Source organism: Mustelus asterias, chromosome 17 (assembly GCF_964213995.1).
Source record: "Mustelus asterias chromosome 17, sMusAst1.hap1.1, whole genome shotgun sequence".
Taxonomy (NCBI): Eukaryota; Metazoa; Chordata; class Chondrichthyes; order Carcharhiniformes; family Triakidae; genus Mustelus; species Mustelus asterias.
The window spans coordinates 68,518,338-68,539,435 of NC_135817.1; the positions used below are offsets into that span (position 1 = coordinate 68,518,338).

At 42.8% G+C, this 21,098-nt stretch overlaps 1 protein-coding gene across 11 annotated transcripts in view; it reads right to left on the reverse strand.

The window, feature by feature from the left end:
* LOC144506582 (sentrin-specific protease 7) overlaps positions 1-15,623 on the reverse strand; it is a 94,628-nt gene extending 79,005 nt beyond the window's left edge. For 4 of the 11 annotated variants that reach the window (XM_078232901.1, XM_078232899.1, XM_078232897.1 and 1 more), the window contains exons 1-3: positions 15,212-15,582; positions 13,950-14,041; positions 6,246-6,317 (exon numbers count right to left, since the gene is read on the reverse strand). In XM_078232901.1, the coding sequence (XP_078089027.1) occupies positions 6,246-6,305 (60 nt within the window). In that variant the 5' untranslated portion in view covers positions 6,306-6,317; positions 13,950-14,041; positions 15,212-15,582. Of the gene's footprint in view, positions 1-6,245; positions 6,318-13,949; positions 14,042-15,211 lie in introns of all 11 variants that reach the window. The other 7 variants (XM_078232902.1, XM_078232896.1, XM_078232900.1 and 4 more) reach the window with 6 other exon arrangements.
* Positions 15,624-21,098: the final 5,475 nt, after the last annotated feature.

Below are 21,098 nucleotides of genomic sequence, written 5' to 3' on the forward strand. Positions count from 1 at the left end.
TTATTTCATTGAGGTTAGCAGAGTGTTACTATTAATGCCGATTATCTCAACTTGCAACAAAGGCACCAAATCTGTGCAAGTGGGAAGACACGAATTACAGAGAGCGCTGATTTGATTATATATGTCTGGAAACTCTTTGCTAAAGTGAGGGTACAAAGCAGCTACTTCAATGCTCTACCTCTGTCCAAACTAGTGCTTTATATAGTTCTAGCATAACGGTCCTGCTCTTATGTTATATACCTTGGCTAATAAAGGGTAGGGTCCTTTATGCCTTCTTGACTACCTTATTTCCCTATTCTGTTGCATTCCGAGATCTGTGGAGAAGCACTCCAAGGGTCCCTTTGTTTCTCTACACTTATTATCCTGCCATTTGTTATATATTTCCTTGTCTTATTTGCCCTCCCCAATCCATTTACATGCATTTCTCCATGTTGAAATTCATTTGCCACTTTTTTGCTCATCAGACTAGTTCATTGATACTTTCCTGCAGTCTAAAGCTTTCTTCCTCACTGCTAAGCACACAGCTAATTTTGTATTTTTTAACCTCATCTTTGTTACCATGATGGTATTCCATCAAATAAAAATTTGTGTTGAGTCTTTTGCTGGAATTTCAAACATGCTCCATGAACAAAGAACAAAGAAAATTACAGCACAGGAACAGGCCCTTCGGCCCTCGAAGCCTGCACCGACCATGATGCCCGACTGAACTAAAACCCCCTACCCTTCCGGGGATCATATCCCTCTATTCCCATCCTATTCATGTATCTGTCTAGATGCCCCTTAAAAGTCACTATCGTATCTGCTTCCACTACCTCCCCCGGCAGCGAGTTCCAGGCACCCACCACCCTCTGTGTAAAAAGACTTGCCTCGTACATCTCCTTTAAACCTTGCCCCTCAAACTTAAACCTATGTCCCCTAGTAATTGACTCTTCCACTCTGAGAAAAGCTTCTGATTATCCACTCTGTCCATGCCCCTCATAATCTTGTAGACTTCTTTCAGGTCACCCCACAACCTCCGTTGTTCCAGTGAGAACAAACCAAGTTTCTCCAACCTCTTGTCATAGCTAATGCCCTCTATTTCAGGCAACATCCTGGTAAATCTTTTCAGTACCCTCTCCAAAGCCTTCTGGTAGTGTGGCGACCAGAATTGAACACTATATTCCAAATGCGGCCTAACTAAGGTTCTATAAAGCTGCACATGACTTACCAATTTTTAAACTCAATGCCCCGGCAGATGAAGGCAAGCATGCCGTATGCCTTGACTACCTTCTCCACCTGCGTTGTCATTTTCAGTCACCATACACCTAGATCCCTCTGCCTATCAATACTCTGAAGGGTTCTGCCATTTACTGTATATTTCCTATCTTTATTAGACCTTCCAAAATGCATTACCTCACATTTGTCCAGATTAAATTCCATCTGCCATCTCTCCGCCCAAGCCTCCAACCTATCTATATCCTGCTGTATCCTCTGATGGTCCTCAACGCTGTCCGCAAATCCATCAACTTTTCTGTGGTCCGCAAACCTACTAATCAAACCAGTTACATTTTCCCCCAAATTATTTATATATATTACGAACAGCAAAGATCCCAGCACTGATCCCTGAGGAACGCCACTTGTCACAGCCCTCCATTCAGAAACACATCCTTCCACTGCTACCCTCTGTCTTCTATGACTGAGCCAGTTCTGTATCCACCTTACCAGCTCACCTCTGATCCCATGCGACTTCACCTTCTGCACCAGTCTGCCATGAGGGACCTTGTCAAAGGCCTTACTGGAGTCCACGTAGACAATATCCACTGCCCTACCTGCATCAATCATCTTCATCACTTCCTCAAAAAACTTGATCAAATTAGTGAGCCATGACCTCTCCTTCACAAAATCATGCTTATGAAAATTCTGCTACTTGATATTGCAATTGTAATATTTGGAAAAGTTCATGCGAATCACAAGTACATTGGGCTTATTCTAATAAACCTCCTCTTCCACTTCAGGAAAGGTGTAAATGCCTTAGAAGTGCACAGAAGAAAATTAGCAGACTCTTACCAGGGACTTCAGTTATGAACCAACGTTTCAAGTCTAGATGACCCTTCATCAGGCTCGAAACTTTGTCTAGACATGAAACGTTGGCTCTACTTTCTCGCCACAGATGCTGTCAGACCTGCTGAGGCTTTCCAGCATTTTTCTGTTTTTGTTTCAGATTCCAGCATCCGCAGTATTTTGTGTTTACTTCAGTTATGAGGTAACTGAAGTACAAGTTGGAAAAGTTAGGACTATTCACCTTGGAACAGGTGGCGTGAACAGGGAAGATCAAGAGATGGCCTAAAAGAGACTTTAGGGGAAAATATTCCTTTTGGCAAGTTGGTCAGTAACTAGAAGTCACAATTTGAAACCCTCAGAAATCTGAAACATAGCTGAAAACTGTTGGAAGCTGATTCCATAAATAATTTTAAAAGGGAGTTGGACAGGTTCTTGAAGACAAGGAGATTACAGAGAAAATTCGGGGCAAGACTGCTCTTTCAAAGAGCCAGCACAGGGGTGTCAGGTCAAATAGCCTCTTTCCGTGCTGTAAGTTTCACTGATTTCAAAGTAATGGTTATCTACACTGGGACAGATTTAATAGATTTGCGGCGTTGGCTCCCGGAGGACTCAATTTACGCTTCAACACCATCGCTAACAAAGGTCCCTGGAGTACAAAGCACATAAAAACAGAACGTGATCTGCAATGGTGAGTGCTCAATTTGGATCATATATGCTCTTGAAACTGCTTGGCTCAGTATATGTTCTCCATTTATATCTGTTTACAGGTTTGTGAAGCACCTTGGGAGGTTTCTGTACATTAAAGTAAATTTGCTGATGACACCAAGATTGGTGGAGTAGTGGATGAGGTGGAGGGCTGTTGTAGGCTGCAAAGAGACACAGATAGGATGCAAAGCTGGGCTGAAAAATGGCAAATGGAGTTTAACCCTGATAAATGTGAGGTGATTCATTTTGGTAGGACTAAGTTAAATGTGGATTACAGGGTCAAAGATTGGGTTAACAAAGAACAATACAGCACAGGAACAGGCCCTTCGGCCCTCCAAGCCCGCGCCGCTCCCTGGTCCAAACTAGACCAATCTTTTGTATCCCTCCATTCCCACTCCGTTCATATGGCTGTCTAGATAAGTCTTAAACGTTCCCAGTGTGTCCGCCTCCACCACCTTGCCTGGCAGCGCATTCCATAAGACCATAAGACATAGGAGCGGAAGTAAGGCCATTCGGCCCATCGAGTCCACTCCACCATTCAATCATGGTTGATTTCAACTCCATTTACCCGCTCTCTCCCCATAGCCCTTAATTCCTCGAGAAATCAAGAATTTATCAATTTCTGTCTTGAAGACGCTCAACGTCTCGGCCTCCACAGCCCTCTGTGGCAATGAATTCCACAGACCCACCACTCTCTGGCTGAAGAAATTTCTCCTCATCTCTGTTCTAAAGTGACTCCCTTTTATTCTAAGGCTGTGCCCCCGCGTCCTAGTCTCCCCTGTTAATGGAAACAACTTCCCTACGTCCATCCTATCTAAGCCGTTCATTATCTTGTAAGTTTCTATCAGATCTCCCCTCAACCTCCTAAACTCCAATGAATATAATCCCACGATCCTCAGACGTTCATCGTATGTCAGGCCTACCATTCCTGGGATCATCCGTGTGAATCTCCGCTGGACCCGCTCCAGTGCCAGTATGTCCTTCCTGAGGTGTGGGGCCCAAAATTGCTCACAGTACTCCAAATGGGGCCTAACCAGTGCTTTATAAAGCCTCAGAAGTACATCCCTGCTTTTGTATTCCAAGCCTCTTGAGATAAATGACAACATTACATTTGCTTTCTTAATTACGGACTCAACCTGCAAGTTTACCTTTAGAGAATCCTGGACTAGGACTCCCAAGTCCCTTTGCACTTTAGCATTATGAATTTTGTCACCGTTTAGAAAATAGTCCATGCCTCTATTCTTTTTTCCAAAGTGTACGACCTCGCACTTGCCCACGTTGAATTTCATCAGCCACTTCTTGGACCACTCTCCTAAACTGTCTAAATCTTTCTGCAGCCTCCCCACCTCCTCAATACTACCTGCCCCTCCACCTATCTTTGTATCATCGGCAAACTTGGCCAGAATGCTCCCAGTCCCGTCATCTAGATCGTTAATATATAAAGAGAACAGCTGTGGCCCCAACACTGAACCCTGCGGGACACCACTTGTCACCGGTTGCCATTCTGAGAAAGAACCTTTTATCCCAACTCTCTGCCTTCTGTCTGACAGCCAATCGTCAATCCATGTTAGTACCTTGCCTCGAATACCATGGGCCCTTATTTTACTCAGCAGTCTCCCGTGAGGCACCTTGTCAAAGGCCTTTTGGAAGTCAAGATAGATAACATCCATTGGCTCTCCTTGGTCTAACCTATTTGTTATCTCTTCAAAGAACTCTAACAGGTTTGTCAGGCACGACCTCCCCTTACTAAATCCATGCTGACTTGTCTTAATCCGACCCTGCACTTCCAAGAATTTAGAAATCTCATCCTTAACGATGGATTCTAGAATTTTGCCAACAACTGAGGCCCCCACCACCCTCTGTGTAAAATATGTCCTTCTGATATCTGTGTTAAACCTCCCCCCCTTCACCTTGAACTATAGGGTTCGTGGTGGGAGATACAGGAAGGATATCAGAGGTAGGTTCTTTACGCAGAGAGTGGTTGGGGTGTGGAATGGACTGCCTGCAGTGATAGTGGAGTCAGACACTTTAGGAACATTTAAGCGGTTATTGGATAGGCACATGGAGCACACCAGGATGATAGGGAGTGGGATAGCTTGATCTTGGTTTCAGATAAAGCTCGGCACAACATCGTGGGCCGAAGGGCCTGTTCTGTGCTGTACTGTTCTATGTAAAGCCGCTAGAAAGATGCAAGTTGTTGTTTATACCTTTTTCAAAATAAAAGTGAAAATAACATTATTGGATGCACATTAATCACCGTACAAAGCTCGAGCACCAGTTTTCAGAAGTGTAAACATCTCTCGTATCTACAGGATATCACCAGCAGTAACGGGTTTTACCAGTGGTGGGTAACCTGCAGCCCGGGGGCCACATGCGGCCCATCAGGGTTCTGAATGCAGCCCATGAGATATTTGTAGAATAGAATCCATTCATTTTGTTGACTGCTGCTCACACGAAGAGTTGGCACATTCCACTGATTTCCATCCATGTATCTTTTTTCCTACTGTTATAACTAAAGTGATGCGCACATAAAACAAGGGCACGTGAAGTGAAGTGCACGCTGAATGCACACATTGACTGCGAGAGCCATATGCTCCCTCTGCATCCAATCAAGCTTAAAATATTTATTTTATTTTTGCCACTGGTGATGACAGTTCTAAAAATACATGAATGGTTTCTATAACTTTTTCATAAGCATTTCCTATAACATGAAATATTCAGCATGAATAATACAAGGGTCATAGTTAATGAAAGAGCCCAATTTCAATTTTGCGTCCCACCAAGTTTAAGAAGGGCCATTCATGCAGCCCACTTACTAGCCTAGGTTTCTCACCACTGCTCTACACGCAACGATTTGATACTAGCAAATTATTAAGTCAACCAGACAAGCCACGTACAATTAACTTAACCAAATACTATCCTATCGATTTAACCTCTTATGAGGAAATGATGGTACAGTGGTTAGCCTCACAGCACCAAGGACCTGGATTTGATTCCCAGCTTGGGTCACTGCTTGCGTGGAGTTTGCACGTTCTCCCAGTGTCTGCGTGGGTTTGATGGTCAGATTTGGCTTCCAAAGCAATACCTTTTAAAATAGTGCAGATCGCAGAAACTTAATCTGAGTTGGATGTAATTTGCGCTTGAATTTCCTTGATGATTTACACCAGTTTGCCCACTTTTAGACAAAATGCACTTGGGAAAATGAGCAATCTCGTGGAAACCTCTGGCCAAACACTTTTTGAATTGATAATTGCTACTGAAATGTTACAGAAGAAACGCAAGCCACATCAGTCAGTTGCAATCATCAGCTTAGATTTATCTTCATGGCCCTTTAAAATGAATATCAATAACTGGCATCTTAACAGCACAGAGAAAGAATACATTCTGTAAACATTCATTGCCTTCACCAAGAAAGCATGATTGAATAAACCACATTAGCAGAAGAAGAGTTAATAGTAAAGTCGAAGTTGCAGGCCCAACGATAAAGTTGAACTTTGTACCTTCAATGTCACTGATCCATCCTGGCCAGCAGGTTGAGTTGACCCCCTACGTCTATCCATTTTGAGCAGCTGCTATGTGCAAGAACACAATTTTCAGAAATGTTTGAATATCAAACTAAACTGTTGGCAAACATTGTCAGTATTCGTAAATGAAAAGGCTACAAAAAATATTATTTTATGGTAGCAAAGGCTTTAAAAATGTAATTTCTCAAAAAAAATGCCCAGGATAAAATTAGCCTTTAGATAATCATAGCATCGCTACAGTGCGGAGAGGCGGCCATTTGGCCCATCGAGTCTGCACCAACCATAATCCCACCCAGGCCTTATCCCTGTAACCTCACATATTTACCCTGCTAATCCCCCTGACACTAGGATCAATTTACCATGGCCAATCAACCTAACCTGCACATCTTTGGACTGTGGGAGGAAACCGGAGCCGCTGGAGGAAACCCACGCAGGCACGGGGAGAATGTGCAAATTCCACACAGACAGTGACCCAAGGCCGGAATTGAACCCGGGTCCCTAGCGCTGTGAGGCAACAGTGCTAACTACTGTGCCACCGTGCCACCCCAGTAAGGTAAATAAGGTATTATTTACCACTAAGCACAGGCTTTCATCAAACTATTTTACCATAAGACATAGGAGCAGAATTAGGCCACTTGGCCCATCGAGTCTGCTCTGCCATTCAATCATGGCTGATTTTTTACCTATATTTGATCAGTTTAGTGATATTTTCTAGAAGACTCATAGTCTATCACACAAAATAACTGAAAAGAATATACGTTAGCGATCAAAAGGTTAATGGTGCATCTTCTTAATTGAGGATTTAATAGAAATATTAAAATTTGCCATCTCATAACATTAGTTAGCCATCACCAAAATCATGGATTAATGAACTGGCTCGACAAAATGAATTCTTTGAAGAACTGACTGAGTGTGGAGGTAAAAGGATTTGTGATCTGGAATGCAGTGCATGAGAATGTGTGCAGAAAAATTCAATGGTGGCTTTCAATGGAAATTGTATAATTATCCGAAAGGGTGTGTGTGTGTGTGTGTGTGTTAATGAATGGCTCTTACAGAGATGGCACATGGACACAACAAACCGAATGGCCACTCTTCTGTGCAACCACTCTAGCAGTTCTATGATTCTTTTTTCAAGTGTCACATTACATAATTGCTTCAAAATCAAGAATAAACAGAATGTGGCAGGAGGTACAGGATTGTTTGAAGTGGAGTAAACAAACAGTAGCAATTAATGAGATTGACAAGATGCTGTTGCCCCAGTATTTTGCTGGGACCTTTCATTCCTATATACTTAGTTTTAGTTTATTTATTACTGCCACAGTAACAGTGCAATGAAGTTACTGTGAAAATTCCCTAGTTGCCGCACTGGTGCCAGTTTGGGTACATTGAGGGAGAATTTAGCATGGCCAATGCAACTAACCAGCACGTCTTTCCACTGTGGGAGGAAATGGGAGCACCCAGAGGAAACCCACACAGACACAGGGAAAACGTGCAAACTCTGCACAGACAGTGACCCATGCCAGGAATCAAACCCGGGTCCCCGGGGGCTGTGAGGCAGCAGTGCTAACCATTGTGCCACCCCATTTTGGCAGGTATCGGCAAATGTAATTTAATATGAAGTAAAAATCAAGTAAAAATTTATTTATTAGTCACAAGTAAGGCTTACATTAACACTGCAATGAAGTTACTGTGAAATTCCCCTACTCGCCACAGGCCAGTGCCTGTTTGGGTCAATGCACCTAACCAGCACGTCTTTCAGAATGTGGAAGGAAACCAGAGCACCCGGAGGAAACCCATGCAGACACGGGGAGAACGTGCAGACTCCACACAGACAGTGACCCAAGCCGGGAATCGAGCCCGGGTCCCTGGCGCTGTGAGGCAGCAGTGCTAACCACTATGCTACCGTGTCGCCCAAGTAGCATGTTCTCTGAAAATAAACCGAATTTAAAATAGCAAAAATTCTGAACAGAGGGGGAGGACTGTGGATGAACAATTATTCAAAATATCAGCTTACAACAAAATCAGTTTACACCACAGCAGCTTCTAAAAGCAGCTCCAGAATTGAATAGATCGGATGTTAGTGAAGATCCAGTCAAAGTGAAACTTGAAGCACCAGTTGCACCTGGTGTAGTAGTCATCTTAGTGACTGGAACATAGATGAATCCAAAAGCAATTATCTATACCAATCTTATTGATGCAAAATGCACAATGATTAATTAATGAATGAACTTGTCAATTATCAAACTATAAACAAAATAGAATGTGGCTATATTTAAACATATCCATGAGGAACAAGGATAAAAGTAGCAATCAGCACAAACATATTTTAAGTCAGTAATTAAATATTTTATGAGAAATTGCTTCTTGACCATTTTAAATCCCCTGTAGTTCTTTACCACATTGTTCTTACTTTTCCCCCCCGAATGAAATTCTCCTGCGTAATACACGATTTCCCTGGATCATTATTAAAATAGTACTCAATTCCCAGAAGTACTTTAGTATTTGAAACTGAGCCAGAGGCACCCAAGAATCCCAATGGAAGTGCTGAATGGGTGCCATAGAGTGTTCCAGGACGGAATCTTCCGGCCATTCACACCCTGCCACTGCTGCAAGCGAGGACAGAGAATATGGCCCTCAACCAAATCTCCGTTCACTGCAGCAGCACCAGAAAATCCCGCTGGCGTGGACGGCAGGAAAATCCTAGCGCAGATGTATGGAAAAGCTTTTGGGGAACAGAATACTTATTTTCCTACCCAAAATTATCAGGCCACATTACATACTTGATTTTACTTCATTCCTCAAAACTGATACTTTTACCGAGATGTTTTGATTAAATATTAGTCAGTATGTAAGCGCCAGGGAATTTTCTGCCTGGGATTACAATGCATTGCCCTACAACTAAAAGGGAATTTAGGAAAACATATTTCATCCTTAAATCTCACTACTTGCTTCCTGGTGGAAGCAGAGACAGTTGACATTTTAGAAGGAAACAGGATGGGCACTTGTGGGGAATAAACATGCAGGGCTACAAGGGAGTGGGAACATGTAAATTGCTCTACAGAGGGCCAGAATCGATTCAATAGGCTATACGGACACTTTTTGTGACATTATGACTTTATGTCTCTATCTGCTATACTGCAGTCAGGAGAAAGAGATGCCCCTTTGCACAAGAAAGCTCAAGTACTCTAGTTTTCCTGGTGTAGCATCGACTCCATCATGAATGTTTTACTTAGACCATAAGAAATAGGAACAGGAGTAGGCCATTCGGCCCCTCGAGCCTGGTCTGCCATTCAACAGGATCACGGCCGATCCGACACATTCCTCACATCCACTTTTCTACCCTTTCACCGTAGCCCTCGATTGCCTTACTGATCAAAAATCTATCTCAGCCTTATATACACAACGACTCTGCCCCCACAGCCCTCTGTGACAAGGGGTTCCAAAGACTCACAACCCTCAGAAGAAATTCCTCCTCATCTCAGTCTTAAATTGGCACCCCTTTATTCTGAGATTGTGCCCTCTGGTCCTAGATTCACCCATGAGGGGAAACACCCTCTCAGCATTTACTTGTCAAGCCCTTTAAGGATCCCATATGTTTCAATGAGATTACCTTTCATTCTTCTAAATTCCAGTGAGTAGAGTCTCAACTTGTTTAAAATTTTCTCATAAGACAATCCCTCCATACCGGGGATCATTCCAGTGAACCTGCTCTGAACTGCCACCAATTAAGTAATATCTTTCCTTAAATAAGGGGACCAAAACTGCTCACAGTATTCCAGATGTGGTCTCACCAGCACCTTGTACAGTTGCAACTCTCCTACTCTTACACCCCAACCCCCTTGAAATAAGGGCCAATATTCCATTAGCCTTCTTGATAATCTGCACGTTTGCTAGCTTTCTGTGTTTCATCTCTGCAACCTTGCCTGGAAAAGTATTCCAATTATTTTCTTGTAACATGAATGGATGATTGTTTTAAATATATTTTTCTTACTAATTCAAATATTCTGTTACTTCTTGTTTAAAGCAACGTAACAAAATGATATTTGCCTCTCCACACTCAAAAAAAGCACATTCCCTTGTATATAGATGCAAGACTAAATAAAAACACCAAGGTCCTAATATCAACCAGATTCAAATTTCAGTAAGTTTATTCATTTGTACAGTGCATTCTAGAAATTAATGCATCCACAGTTCACTCCCAGCTCGGCTAATAATCATAATCCCGGAAATTTATAGCCTGCATATCACTCAGATTGCATCCTTTAGGATGTTGAACATAGCCTCTGACCTTATATCCTTTCTTAAAGATCACCTTTTCCTACTTCTAATATTTCCTTCTTCTAATATTTCCTACTTCTCAGCCCCAATACAGCCCAACATATTCAGGTCATTTTCACCTCCAGATTTATTTCAATGTAACCTTCCATTCACCACTCTCCATAAATGTCAGCTCAACTAAAAGCTTGTTTCCTGCACCCTATTCCACTGAAGTTTCCATTCACCCATCCCCTTATCCTCACTGACCTACCTTGCCATCTGGTTTCACAATAGTTCAAATTAAAAATTCTCACCTTCATATCAGATGGCCTATATGACATCCAGCAATGGATGAGCTGAAGTTTCCTTCAACTCAGTGTCAGCTGTGGCTCAGCTAGGAGCACAGTTGCTTCTCAGTCAAAAGGTTGAGAGTTCAATGACTCCAGGATTTGAGCACAACAATCAAAGCTGACACTCCAGTGCAGTACAAAGGTAATGTTGCACTGCTGGTTGTGCCATTTTCAGGTAGACATTAAACCAAAGCCCTCTCAACCTTCTTAGGTGAATGTAAAAGAGCACACAGCGCTATTTTGAAAATCAATAGGGTGTCATGGCCATTATTTATCCCTGACATCTGTGCAATGTTGAGAAGATGAACACTGGCATAGAGGAAGCCACCTCAGCAACTCCAAACAGATATTTGAGCATCAGGCAGACCAAAGAACTTCTTTCATCTTTAATTGACGATTTATGCAATAAAAAATAATGAATGTCATCTCAAATCAAAACAAATTCAAGACTGCAATTCTGCTAAATCCAAAAAATAAATAAATTGGCAAATTGAAAGATATCTAAACTCTCTGACAGGAAACAGCTGTAGGATAAATGAACAGCGAGGATATTGAACGCGGGTGATTCTACACAAATCCCTTATCTAGAAAAAATGTGAATCACTGCACGCAAAATTTTAAATGCAACTATCCAATAGTACGCTGAATCATTTCCACAATGCTGAATAAACAGCAGTTATATGGAAAAGACAACATTGGCATGACTTGAAAAAAAAATACCTTCAATGAGATCCTTGACCTAAAAAAGTGAACTCTCGTGCCAGACCTGCTGCACTCTATCCTTTCCTTCTCTATGAACGATATGCTTCGTCTGTATAGTGCGCAAGAAACAATACTTTTCACTATATGCATGTGACAATAATAAATCAAATCGAATAATCCAGCATTTTCTCTTTTTAATTATATCTTGATGGATGCATGTTGTTTCGCTGCAGCGTTTGAAAAAAAATCCTTCCTTCATGTCCATGATTCCCATTAACCTTCCTGTTCTCATCGCTGGCGAGGTGCTATCCCTCTGAGAACTTAAAGAGTGGAAAAGCCCTACAGAATAAGTCACCTGGGCTCTCTTGAGCAACTACCAGTATTTTAATAGCTTACTCCAAGTACTAATCTATCAGCCAGATCCTCCCTGTTGCAAAGTAGCATGTGGTTTTGAGGGACCCAACACACCTCTGGTACCAAAGCATCTCGTCTGCAAATGGCTTTTCCCCTCAGCATCACCATAGCAAAAAAGAGAGATTGGAGATGCCCCTTTCAAAACCGTGAACCTTTTCCAACAGCGGTCTGAAAACCATAATGTGGGGTGAATTCCAAAGTACCAGCACATTCAGTTCTGCAATTTATAAACAAGCTATTACACTGCACAATTGATAACGGCATTGCTATAAATAATTAGGAATGCAAAAATTCTACTCTCCAAACATCCAAAAAGATTTAACTGCAATTATTTTAAAACAGAAGGTTATCCAAAGAGTCAGGCATGGATTATGTAGCATTATTCTGCTCGTCACAAACAAAGACTGCCAGAATGTGAAAGGACTCTGAACTGCATCACCTGAGATATATGTCTGGAAAATACACTTTAAAAATTCTAAACAATGTTGTCAACTATTGCCCAGCACATAATTCTTTGTATTACATTTATTTTTAAATATTGTTCTGAGAATCTAATTATTAGTACAATGGATATCACAAAAATATTGTGAAACCTGGAAGATGCTTTAGTCAACTCGCCCCAATTTCAAAACAATATCAACTGGAATGTTATCAAAAAGGTATCAAGTTGCACATTCAAAACAAAATGAGAAAATAACTGGTTCATGAATACTTATGTTTAATCATGAACGATTTTATTCATTTTTTGAGAATTCACTTCCATGTATGAGAGGTGATTTTACTCTCATTGGTCATCCCTGTGACTGAATTTTTCCTCGGCTTTTGGGATTAGCAGGATTCCTGCATTGGGCCTTGAATTGGGGACAGTTTTCCTAATGCTGGCAATCCAATTCCCCATTGTCCCATACACTTTGATACCTGGGAGTACATGCATCGGATTGCCTGCATCAAAAAAACTGCCCGCAGTTAATGGCCTGAGGCAGGATGTCAATTAGGCTCATTGACGAGCCAAAGGACACCATGACCTTGAGACCATTGCAATTTAGCGGTGGCTTGGGAATTAAATGGAAGCCACATTCATCTCCCGCACCTCGCGAAGGCTACACCCCTTTTGGGTTTGCCAACTAATCCGTCAGTACCTGATTGAGGAACTCACCATAGAATCATAGAATCCTACAGTGCAGAAAGAGGCCACCAACCACAATCCCACCCAGGCCCTATCCACGTATCCCTACATATTTACCCACTAACTCCTCTAACCTATGCATCCCGGGACACTAAGGGGCAATTTAGAATGGCCAATCAACCTAGCCCGCACATCTTTGGACATCTGAGGGGCCAGTGATGCGCTGAAAGCCTCTCCCTGGCCCTTGCCTCTGATCCCCCTTAATCCCTCATGCACCTTTGGCCTCAAGTCCCTTAATGATCCTGAGACCAGATGAGTGCATTACCAGTGATGCTGACAGCTAATCAGAGGCTTACAGCTCTCGGTGTGCAGGATTTTTACCCCCAGAATCCTCAAACACATAGAGGCTTTGACAGTGGCCAGTTAAGTCCCTGATAGGCACTTAATTCCATCTAGCCACCCCCACAGAATTTTCAAGAGTTCCCCAGTGGACAAGACTCCAGTTAGGTCCATTAACTCACGCCCAATGTTTCAGGTTGATGGTGAAGGGTCATTATCAACCTGATAGGTTAACTCTGTTCCTTTGCACAGATGCTGCCTGAACTGCTGAGTATTTCCTGCATTTTCAATTTTAGTTTAGATTTCCAGTATTTGCAGTATTTTGTTTTTGTACAAGCGTATTTGATGTTTATTATTTTTCTGTCCACCCTTTAAATCAACACCAGGTTGCTGAATTTCAATATCAACAAACATTAAATTTCTGTAAGCACTTCACTAAATTCACATTGTTCGAGAGAATGTTATAATAAAACAACATATCTTCTGACTCACCTTGAGCAATGCCACATTCAGGGTCTGCAAGATGATGTTGCAGCAAATGAACTTTTAGGTCAAATTCCAATCTGGTGTAAATCTGCAGAATTCTGAAATAAGCAATGCAGTCAAAATCACAGGACTGCCATTTTCAGATATATTTAGACACACAGTGCAAAACTAAGAGAAGTCACATCAAAAGACAATTCTGATTGTGTATTTCCTACTTCTCGAATAAGACCTAGTGGGTGATTTACAAATGAACGTGAACAGATCAAAAGTAAGTTTTAGTTTTGTTTTAGGAGTCACTAGACTAATTGGTGAGCTGTATTTTATACCTTTGCTAAGACTGATCCTGATTTTTTTTTTCCCTGCCTAAACCTGATGCTGATCCCATTCATTGACTCTGTCTACACTTCCCGCTGCCTCGGCAAAGCAGCCTGCATAATTAAGGACCCCACGCACCCCGGACATTCTCTCTTCCATCTTCTTCCGTCAGGAAAAAGATACAAAAGTCTGAGGTCACGTACCAACCGACTCAAGAACAGCTTCTTCCCTGCTGCCATCAGACTTATGAATGGACCCATCTTGCATTAAGTTGGTCTTTCTCTACACCCTAGCTATGACTGTAACACTACATTCTGCACTCTCTCGTTTCCTTCTCTATGAATGGTATGCTCTGTGCATGCAAGAAACAATACTTTTCACCGTATGCTAATACATATGACAATAAAAGATCAAATCAAAATCATATTTTTCTCAGCCTGTGAAGGATTTACATTAACCATAGAACCCCTACAGTGCAGAAAGAGGCCATTTGGTCCATCGAGTCTGCACAGACAACAATCCCCATATCCCTACATATTTACCTGCACCCATATTTACCCTCTAACCCTCATATTTACCCGCTAATCCCTCTAATCTACGCATCCCGGGACACTAAGGAACAATTTAGCTTGGCCAATCAACCTAACCTGCACATCTTTGGACTGTGGGAGGAAACCGGAGCACCCGGAGGAAACCCACGCAGACACGGGGAGAATGTGCAAACTCCGCACAGACAGTGACCCGAGCCGGGAATCGAACCCAGGTCCCTGGAGCTGTGAAGCAGCAGTGCTAACCACTGTGCCACCGTGCCGCCCACATTAAGTCAGACCTCGAGCAGGAAAATAACAAAACAAAAACAAGGTGCAGTCAACTTGTTTCAACGCCTAAACCAAATTGCAAACATCCAAACAAAAATATTGGGTCAGAAAGAGAGTGAGGAGATCAGCACTCACCTCAGGAGAGTGAGATCCCAGGGATCTTGTGTGACTGGAGTAGGGGAATTATAAAAACAAAAAAAGAGGAAGAAGTTGTTAAAACACAAGCAACAGCAAACAAACAGGGGGGGGGGGGGGGGGGAACTGAGGGGCCCACACAGCTTTCAACCCGTCAGCTGGCAGTAACGGTCACATCAGCATCCACAGGCCGCGGGCGCCCACAGGCCAGGCCGGGAACAGAGACAACACAGGCCGAGACAGGGCCAGCCACCTCCCTACCCGCCCACACACAAGCCGTGTCCCCGATCCCGCTCTGATCAAGGGACGGCAGGCAAATCCAGAGTAGCCCCCAGGCCTTCTCTCTCTCTCTCCGCCTTCACTCCCAGGGCAGGCAGGAAGGAGGAAGGAATCCTCATTACAACGGAAGGGGAGGAGCAACACTGAAAAAAAAACAAACCTTCAATGTCTCTGACACGACAAGTTGTCCCAACAAAATCTAGAGAGAAAAATAAAGAGCTTCTCCCACACAAAACACCTTCACTTCAGAGAGAGACAGACCCATGTCTGGTGTGTTCATCCTCCATACCTTGTTCTATGGAGTCTTCGATGGTGCTTTTTGGTTATTCAGTAGTTGGAGTGAAGTAAAAAGTAAAGTTTATTTATTAGTCACAAGTAGGCTTACACTAACACTGCAGTGAAGTTACTGTGAAATTCCCATATTCGCCACACTCTGGCGCCTGTTCGGGTCAATGCACCCTAACCAGCAAGTCTTTCAGACTGTGGAAGGAAACCGGAGTACCTGGAGGAAACCCATGCAGACACAGGGAGAACATGAAAATTCCACACAGACAGCAACCCAAGCCGGGAATCGAACCCATGTCCCTGGCTGTACCAGCTCTCCTAATGAGCATTATGACTTAGTGCAATTCTCTTGCCTTTTTCCCCATACCCTGCATATTATTTATATTCAAATAATCATCTAATGCCCTCTTGAAAGCCTTGATTGAACTTGCCTCCATCACGCTTTCACTGTGAAAAAGTTTTTTCTGACATCACATGCAGATGTAGGAGGCAGCTGTGCTAACTGCAGTGCCACTGTGATTATTCATCTGTTCAATGTGCTTAACACGTTGCAAAGTAGTTCTCCACCAAGGATTGGCAATTTTTAGGTAATGCTGTTGATGGACTTTCAAAAGTCATTCTATACAGTGCCACACGACTGACTTGTGAGAAAAGTTATAGCTCATGGAATAGCTCATGTGTAGCAATGTGGATACAAATTTGTCCTGAATAATAGGAGGCAAAGAGTAATGGTCGATGGATATTTTTCCAGCTGGAGGAAGCTTTGTAGTGGAGTTCCCCAGGGTCACTATGGCCCTTGCTTTTCTGGGTATAAATTAATGATCTAGATCGTGGAATGCAGGGGACAATTTTAAAGTTTGCAGATGATGCAAAATTTGGGAAGTATTTTAAACAGTGACGAGGACAGTGCAGAACTTCAAAAAGACATAAATAAGTTGGTGCAATGGGCAGATAGGTGGCAGGCAGAAGTTCAATGCAGATGAGTGTGAAGTGATGCATTTTAGTAGGAAGAACATGGAGAGGCAATATAAAATAAGGGGTAAAATTCTGAAGGAGGGCAGGAGTAGAGGGATTTGGGTGTACGTGCGCATAGATTGTTGAAAGTGGCAGGATAGGTGGAAAGGATAGTTAATAAAAGCATATGGCATACTGGGTTTTATTAATAGCGACATAGAGTGCAAGACTTATACAAGACACTAGTTAGATCTCAGCTGGAGTATTGTGTACGGTTCTGGGTGTGATACTATAGGAAGAACGTGAATGCATTGGAGAGGTTGCAGAAGACGTTTATAAGAATGGCTCCAGGGATAATAAACTTCAGTTATGAGAATAGATTGGAGAGATTGGAACTGTTCTCCTTGAAAGAGGTAAGAGGAAACTTGATAGAGATGTTCAAAATCATGAGGGGGCCAGACAGCATAAATAGAGAAAAATGTTTCCACTCGTAAAAGGATCAAGAACAAGGGGCAGAGATTTAAAATGATTTGTGAAAGAAGCAAATTTGAATTTGATTTATTATTGTCACATATTAATATAGTGAAAAATATTATTTCTTGTGCACTATACAGACAAAGCATACCGTTCATTGAGAAAGAAACAAGAGGGTGCAGAATGTAGTGTTACAGTCATAGCTAGGGTGTAGAGAAACATCAACTTAATGCAAGGTAGGTGCATTCAAAAGTCAGGCAGCAAGGAAGAAGCTGTTCTTGAGTCAGTTGGTACATGACCTCAGAGTTTTGTATCTTTTTCCCGACAGAAGAATGTCTGGGGTGCATGGGGTCCTTAATTATGCTGGCTGCTTTGCCGAGGCAGCGGGAAGTGTAGACAGAGTCAATGGATGGGAGGCTGGTTAGTGTGATGGTTTAGGCTACATTCATGACCGTTTGTAGTTTCTTGCAGTCTTGGGCAGGGCAGGAGCCATACCAAGTTGTGGTACAACCAAAAAGAATGCTTTCTATGGTGCATCTGTATGTGATGTCAGAAAAAACTTTTTCACACAGTGAAAGTGTGATGGAGACAGGTTCAATCAAGGCATTCAAAAGGGCATTAGATGATTATTTGAATAGAAATAATATGCAGGGTATGGGGAAAAGGCAAGAGAATGGCACTAAGTCATAATGCTCATTAGGAGAGCTGGTACAGGATGGGCCAAATGGCCTCCTTCTGCATCATTACAATTCTGTAAAACGTTAATTCTGGGCACTTAGAAGGGTTCAAAAAGACATACAACTAGCAAGATTCTACACGTGCAAATTGAGTACCTTGGTTGGTGTTATTTTATGTTACCCTATAATACTGTATGTGATGCAAGATGGCTAGAAACCATGCAATAAGTGTCAAGAACACAGCTATTCCCAATGGAAAGAGGCAAACCATCACTTTGGAACAGAAATTGAAAGCTCCATGATGCTGGTGAGAAGGCAACATCCATAAGGTGTTCACTTGGGCTTCTGCTAATAACTATATGCACAATCAAGAAGATCAAAGATTAGGATGAAGGCGATTGACCAAACATACCAGTACAGCATATCCCCAGCTGATTAAAATCAATGGTGAGATCCTGGAAAGTATGGACCATTTTCCATAGCTTGGGAGCTTTGCCTTGACAAAGGCAGATATAAATGACCTTCTGAAAGAAAGAACTGTTCATCCATGTCTTAAATGAGTGATCCCTTATTTTTAAACAATGACCCCTAGTTCTAGCAGGGTGGCACGGTAGCACAGCGGTTAGCACTGCTGCTTCACAGAGCCAGGACCCGGATTCAATTCCTGGCTTGGGTCACTGTCTGTGTGGAGTTTGCACATTCTCTCCATGTCAGTGTGGGTTTCGTACGGGTGCTCTGGTTTCCTCCCACATTCTGAAAGAGGTGCTGGTTAGGTGCATTGACCCGAACAGGCGCCGGAGTGTGGCGACTAGGGGAATTTCACAGTAACTTCATTGCAGTATTAATGTAAGCCTTACTTGTGACTAATAAATAAACTTTACTTTAGCTTCTCTGACAAGAGGTACACTCTCCACATCCACCATGTCAATGCCCCTCAAGACCTTAAAGGTTCTTAAAAAGTTAAAACTTATTCGGGAGCAGGCAGAGGCAAAGTCAATGCCTTGAAGAGAGTGCAAAAACCTCCAAACAACTCATTTGCCTGATTCTTCAAGGACCATCTGCCCCATAGGTGGCAGAGTCTGCAGATCACGCATTGGACTCACCAGCCATCTCAAAACCCATCAAACCAGTGTAGAAGCAAGCTATCCTTAATCATAGAAGAATCATAGAAACCCGACAGTGCAGGAAGAGGCCATTCGGCCCATCGAGTCTGCACCGACCACAATCCCACCCAGGCCCTACCCCCATATCCCTACATATTTTACCCGCTAATCCCTCTAACCTACACATCCCAGGACACTAAGGGGCAATTTTAGCATGGCCAATCAACCTAACCCGCACATCTTTGGACTGTGGGAGGAAACCAGAGCACCCAGAGGAAACCCACACAGACACGAGGAGAATGTGCAAACTCCACACAGACAGTGACCCGAGCCGGGAATCGAACCCAGGTCCCTGGAGCTGTGAAGCAGCAGTGCTAACCACTGTGCCGCCCCAAGATCCCAAGAGACTGCCTGAGAAAAAGTTGCTAAAGTGCACTCCTCTAAGTGGTTATGAAGATTACCCATCCTGGGTGCAGCATGTTAGAAAACATGGAGCGATAGTTGAGTGTGTGGATCAGGGACCAGAACCAAAGGAATATGCCTGTTAACATGCTGATTACATAAAAAAATGTGAAGAGCTTGTTTAACAACCTGAAACAGCAATAAGGTGAGAGTTCCATTGCATTGAAACTTATAAGCTGTGGTTGGTGGGATAGATTGAAGAGATACCGTATAGCCTACACAACAAAGGGTGAATAGTGCAGCTGCCAATGCAATGTAGCAGCCAGTAACAACCCTGCCGAGTTGAAGGCCATCATTGATGATGAAGCCTACACATCACAGGATATCTTTAATGTGGGTGAAACAAGCTTTTTCTTTTCAAAGAGAATGCCCAGAAGGACATCCATTTCAACTGAAGAGAAAATTGCACCAGGACTCAAGCTAATTAAGAATCAGTTGACTTTATTACTTGGTAGCAACGCAGAAGGTGACTTCAAGATTAAGACTCTGCTTGTGTACCATTCAGAAAATCCACAAGCAATGAAGGGTTAAGGCAAATGACACCAAGATAACATTGAGAAGGTGCCGGGGTCCCACAATGAAGCACTGACCACGATGAGCTGGTGCAGCTTGAGCAGAAGCTCGCTGTATCACGGGAAGATAAAGAATAGTAGTAAGCATTTCATAGCAAGCAACTAACATTGCAACACATGTTTGGAGACTCAAGTTCATTGAAAGGGCACTCAAATTTTTCAAAAACAACGATCCCTCTCCGGAAAGAAGTTTAAAGGTCAGCAGAGAGAATAAAAGGGTCATCAGCTATCTACGGCAAAAAGCAAAAGTATAGGGTGCAATAATACATTCAAACCTGCAATTAAAAAGTGAGGAAGAAAATCCACCTCACTGATCATAGATAATCATAGAATCCTACAGTGCAGAAAGAGGCCATTCGGCCCATCAAGTCTGCACCAACCACAATCCCACCCAGGCCTAATCCACATATCCCTACATATTTACCCACTAACCCCTCTAACCTATGTATCCCAGGACACTAAGGGGCAATTTAGAATGGCCAATCAACCTAGCCCACACATCTTTGGACTGTGGGAGGAAACCAGAGCACCCAGAGGAAACCCACGCAGACACGGGGAGAATGTGCAAACTCCACACAGACAGTGCCCCAAGCCGGGATTCGAACCCAGGTCCCTGGAGCTGTGAAGCAGCAGTGCTAACCACTGTGCTACCGTGCCGTCCCATCAAGTCTGATGGTAGTGCTAATTGTTTGTGTGAATTGTGCATCTTGTGGATAGTGTTTTGTTTATAGCTGTTCATAGGTTTCTCCTGAATTTCCAATTAGATTTATCAGAATCTATGGAGTTGTGCTTTTAACCATAACTGGAAATATTTTCTTCACATCTCTCCTCACAATCCCTTTCAATATCTTATTGATCTGCATTTCACTTGCTGGCTGCAACACACTTTGGGCTCTAACAAGGCACTCCTCTGACATTTTTCTAGAACAAATAGCCACATTGGTTCATTTTTACCCGGGTACGCTGCTGAGAAAGGAATATATCATAATCAAACATAATTCTCCATAGCTAAATCAGCTGTCAATACAAGGGTGGCCTTGAGTAAAATGCCAGAAGGTCGACAGCAGCCATGAAGCTTTAA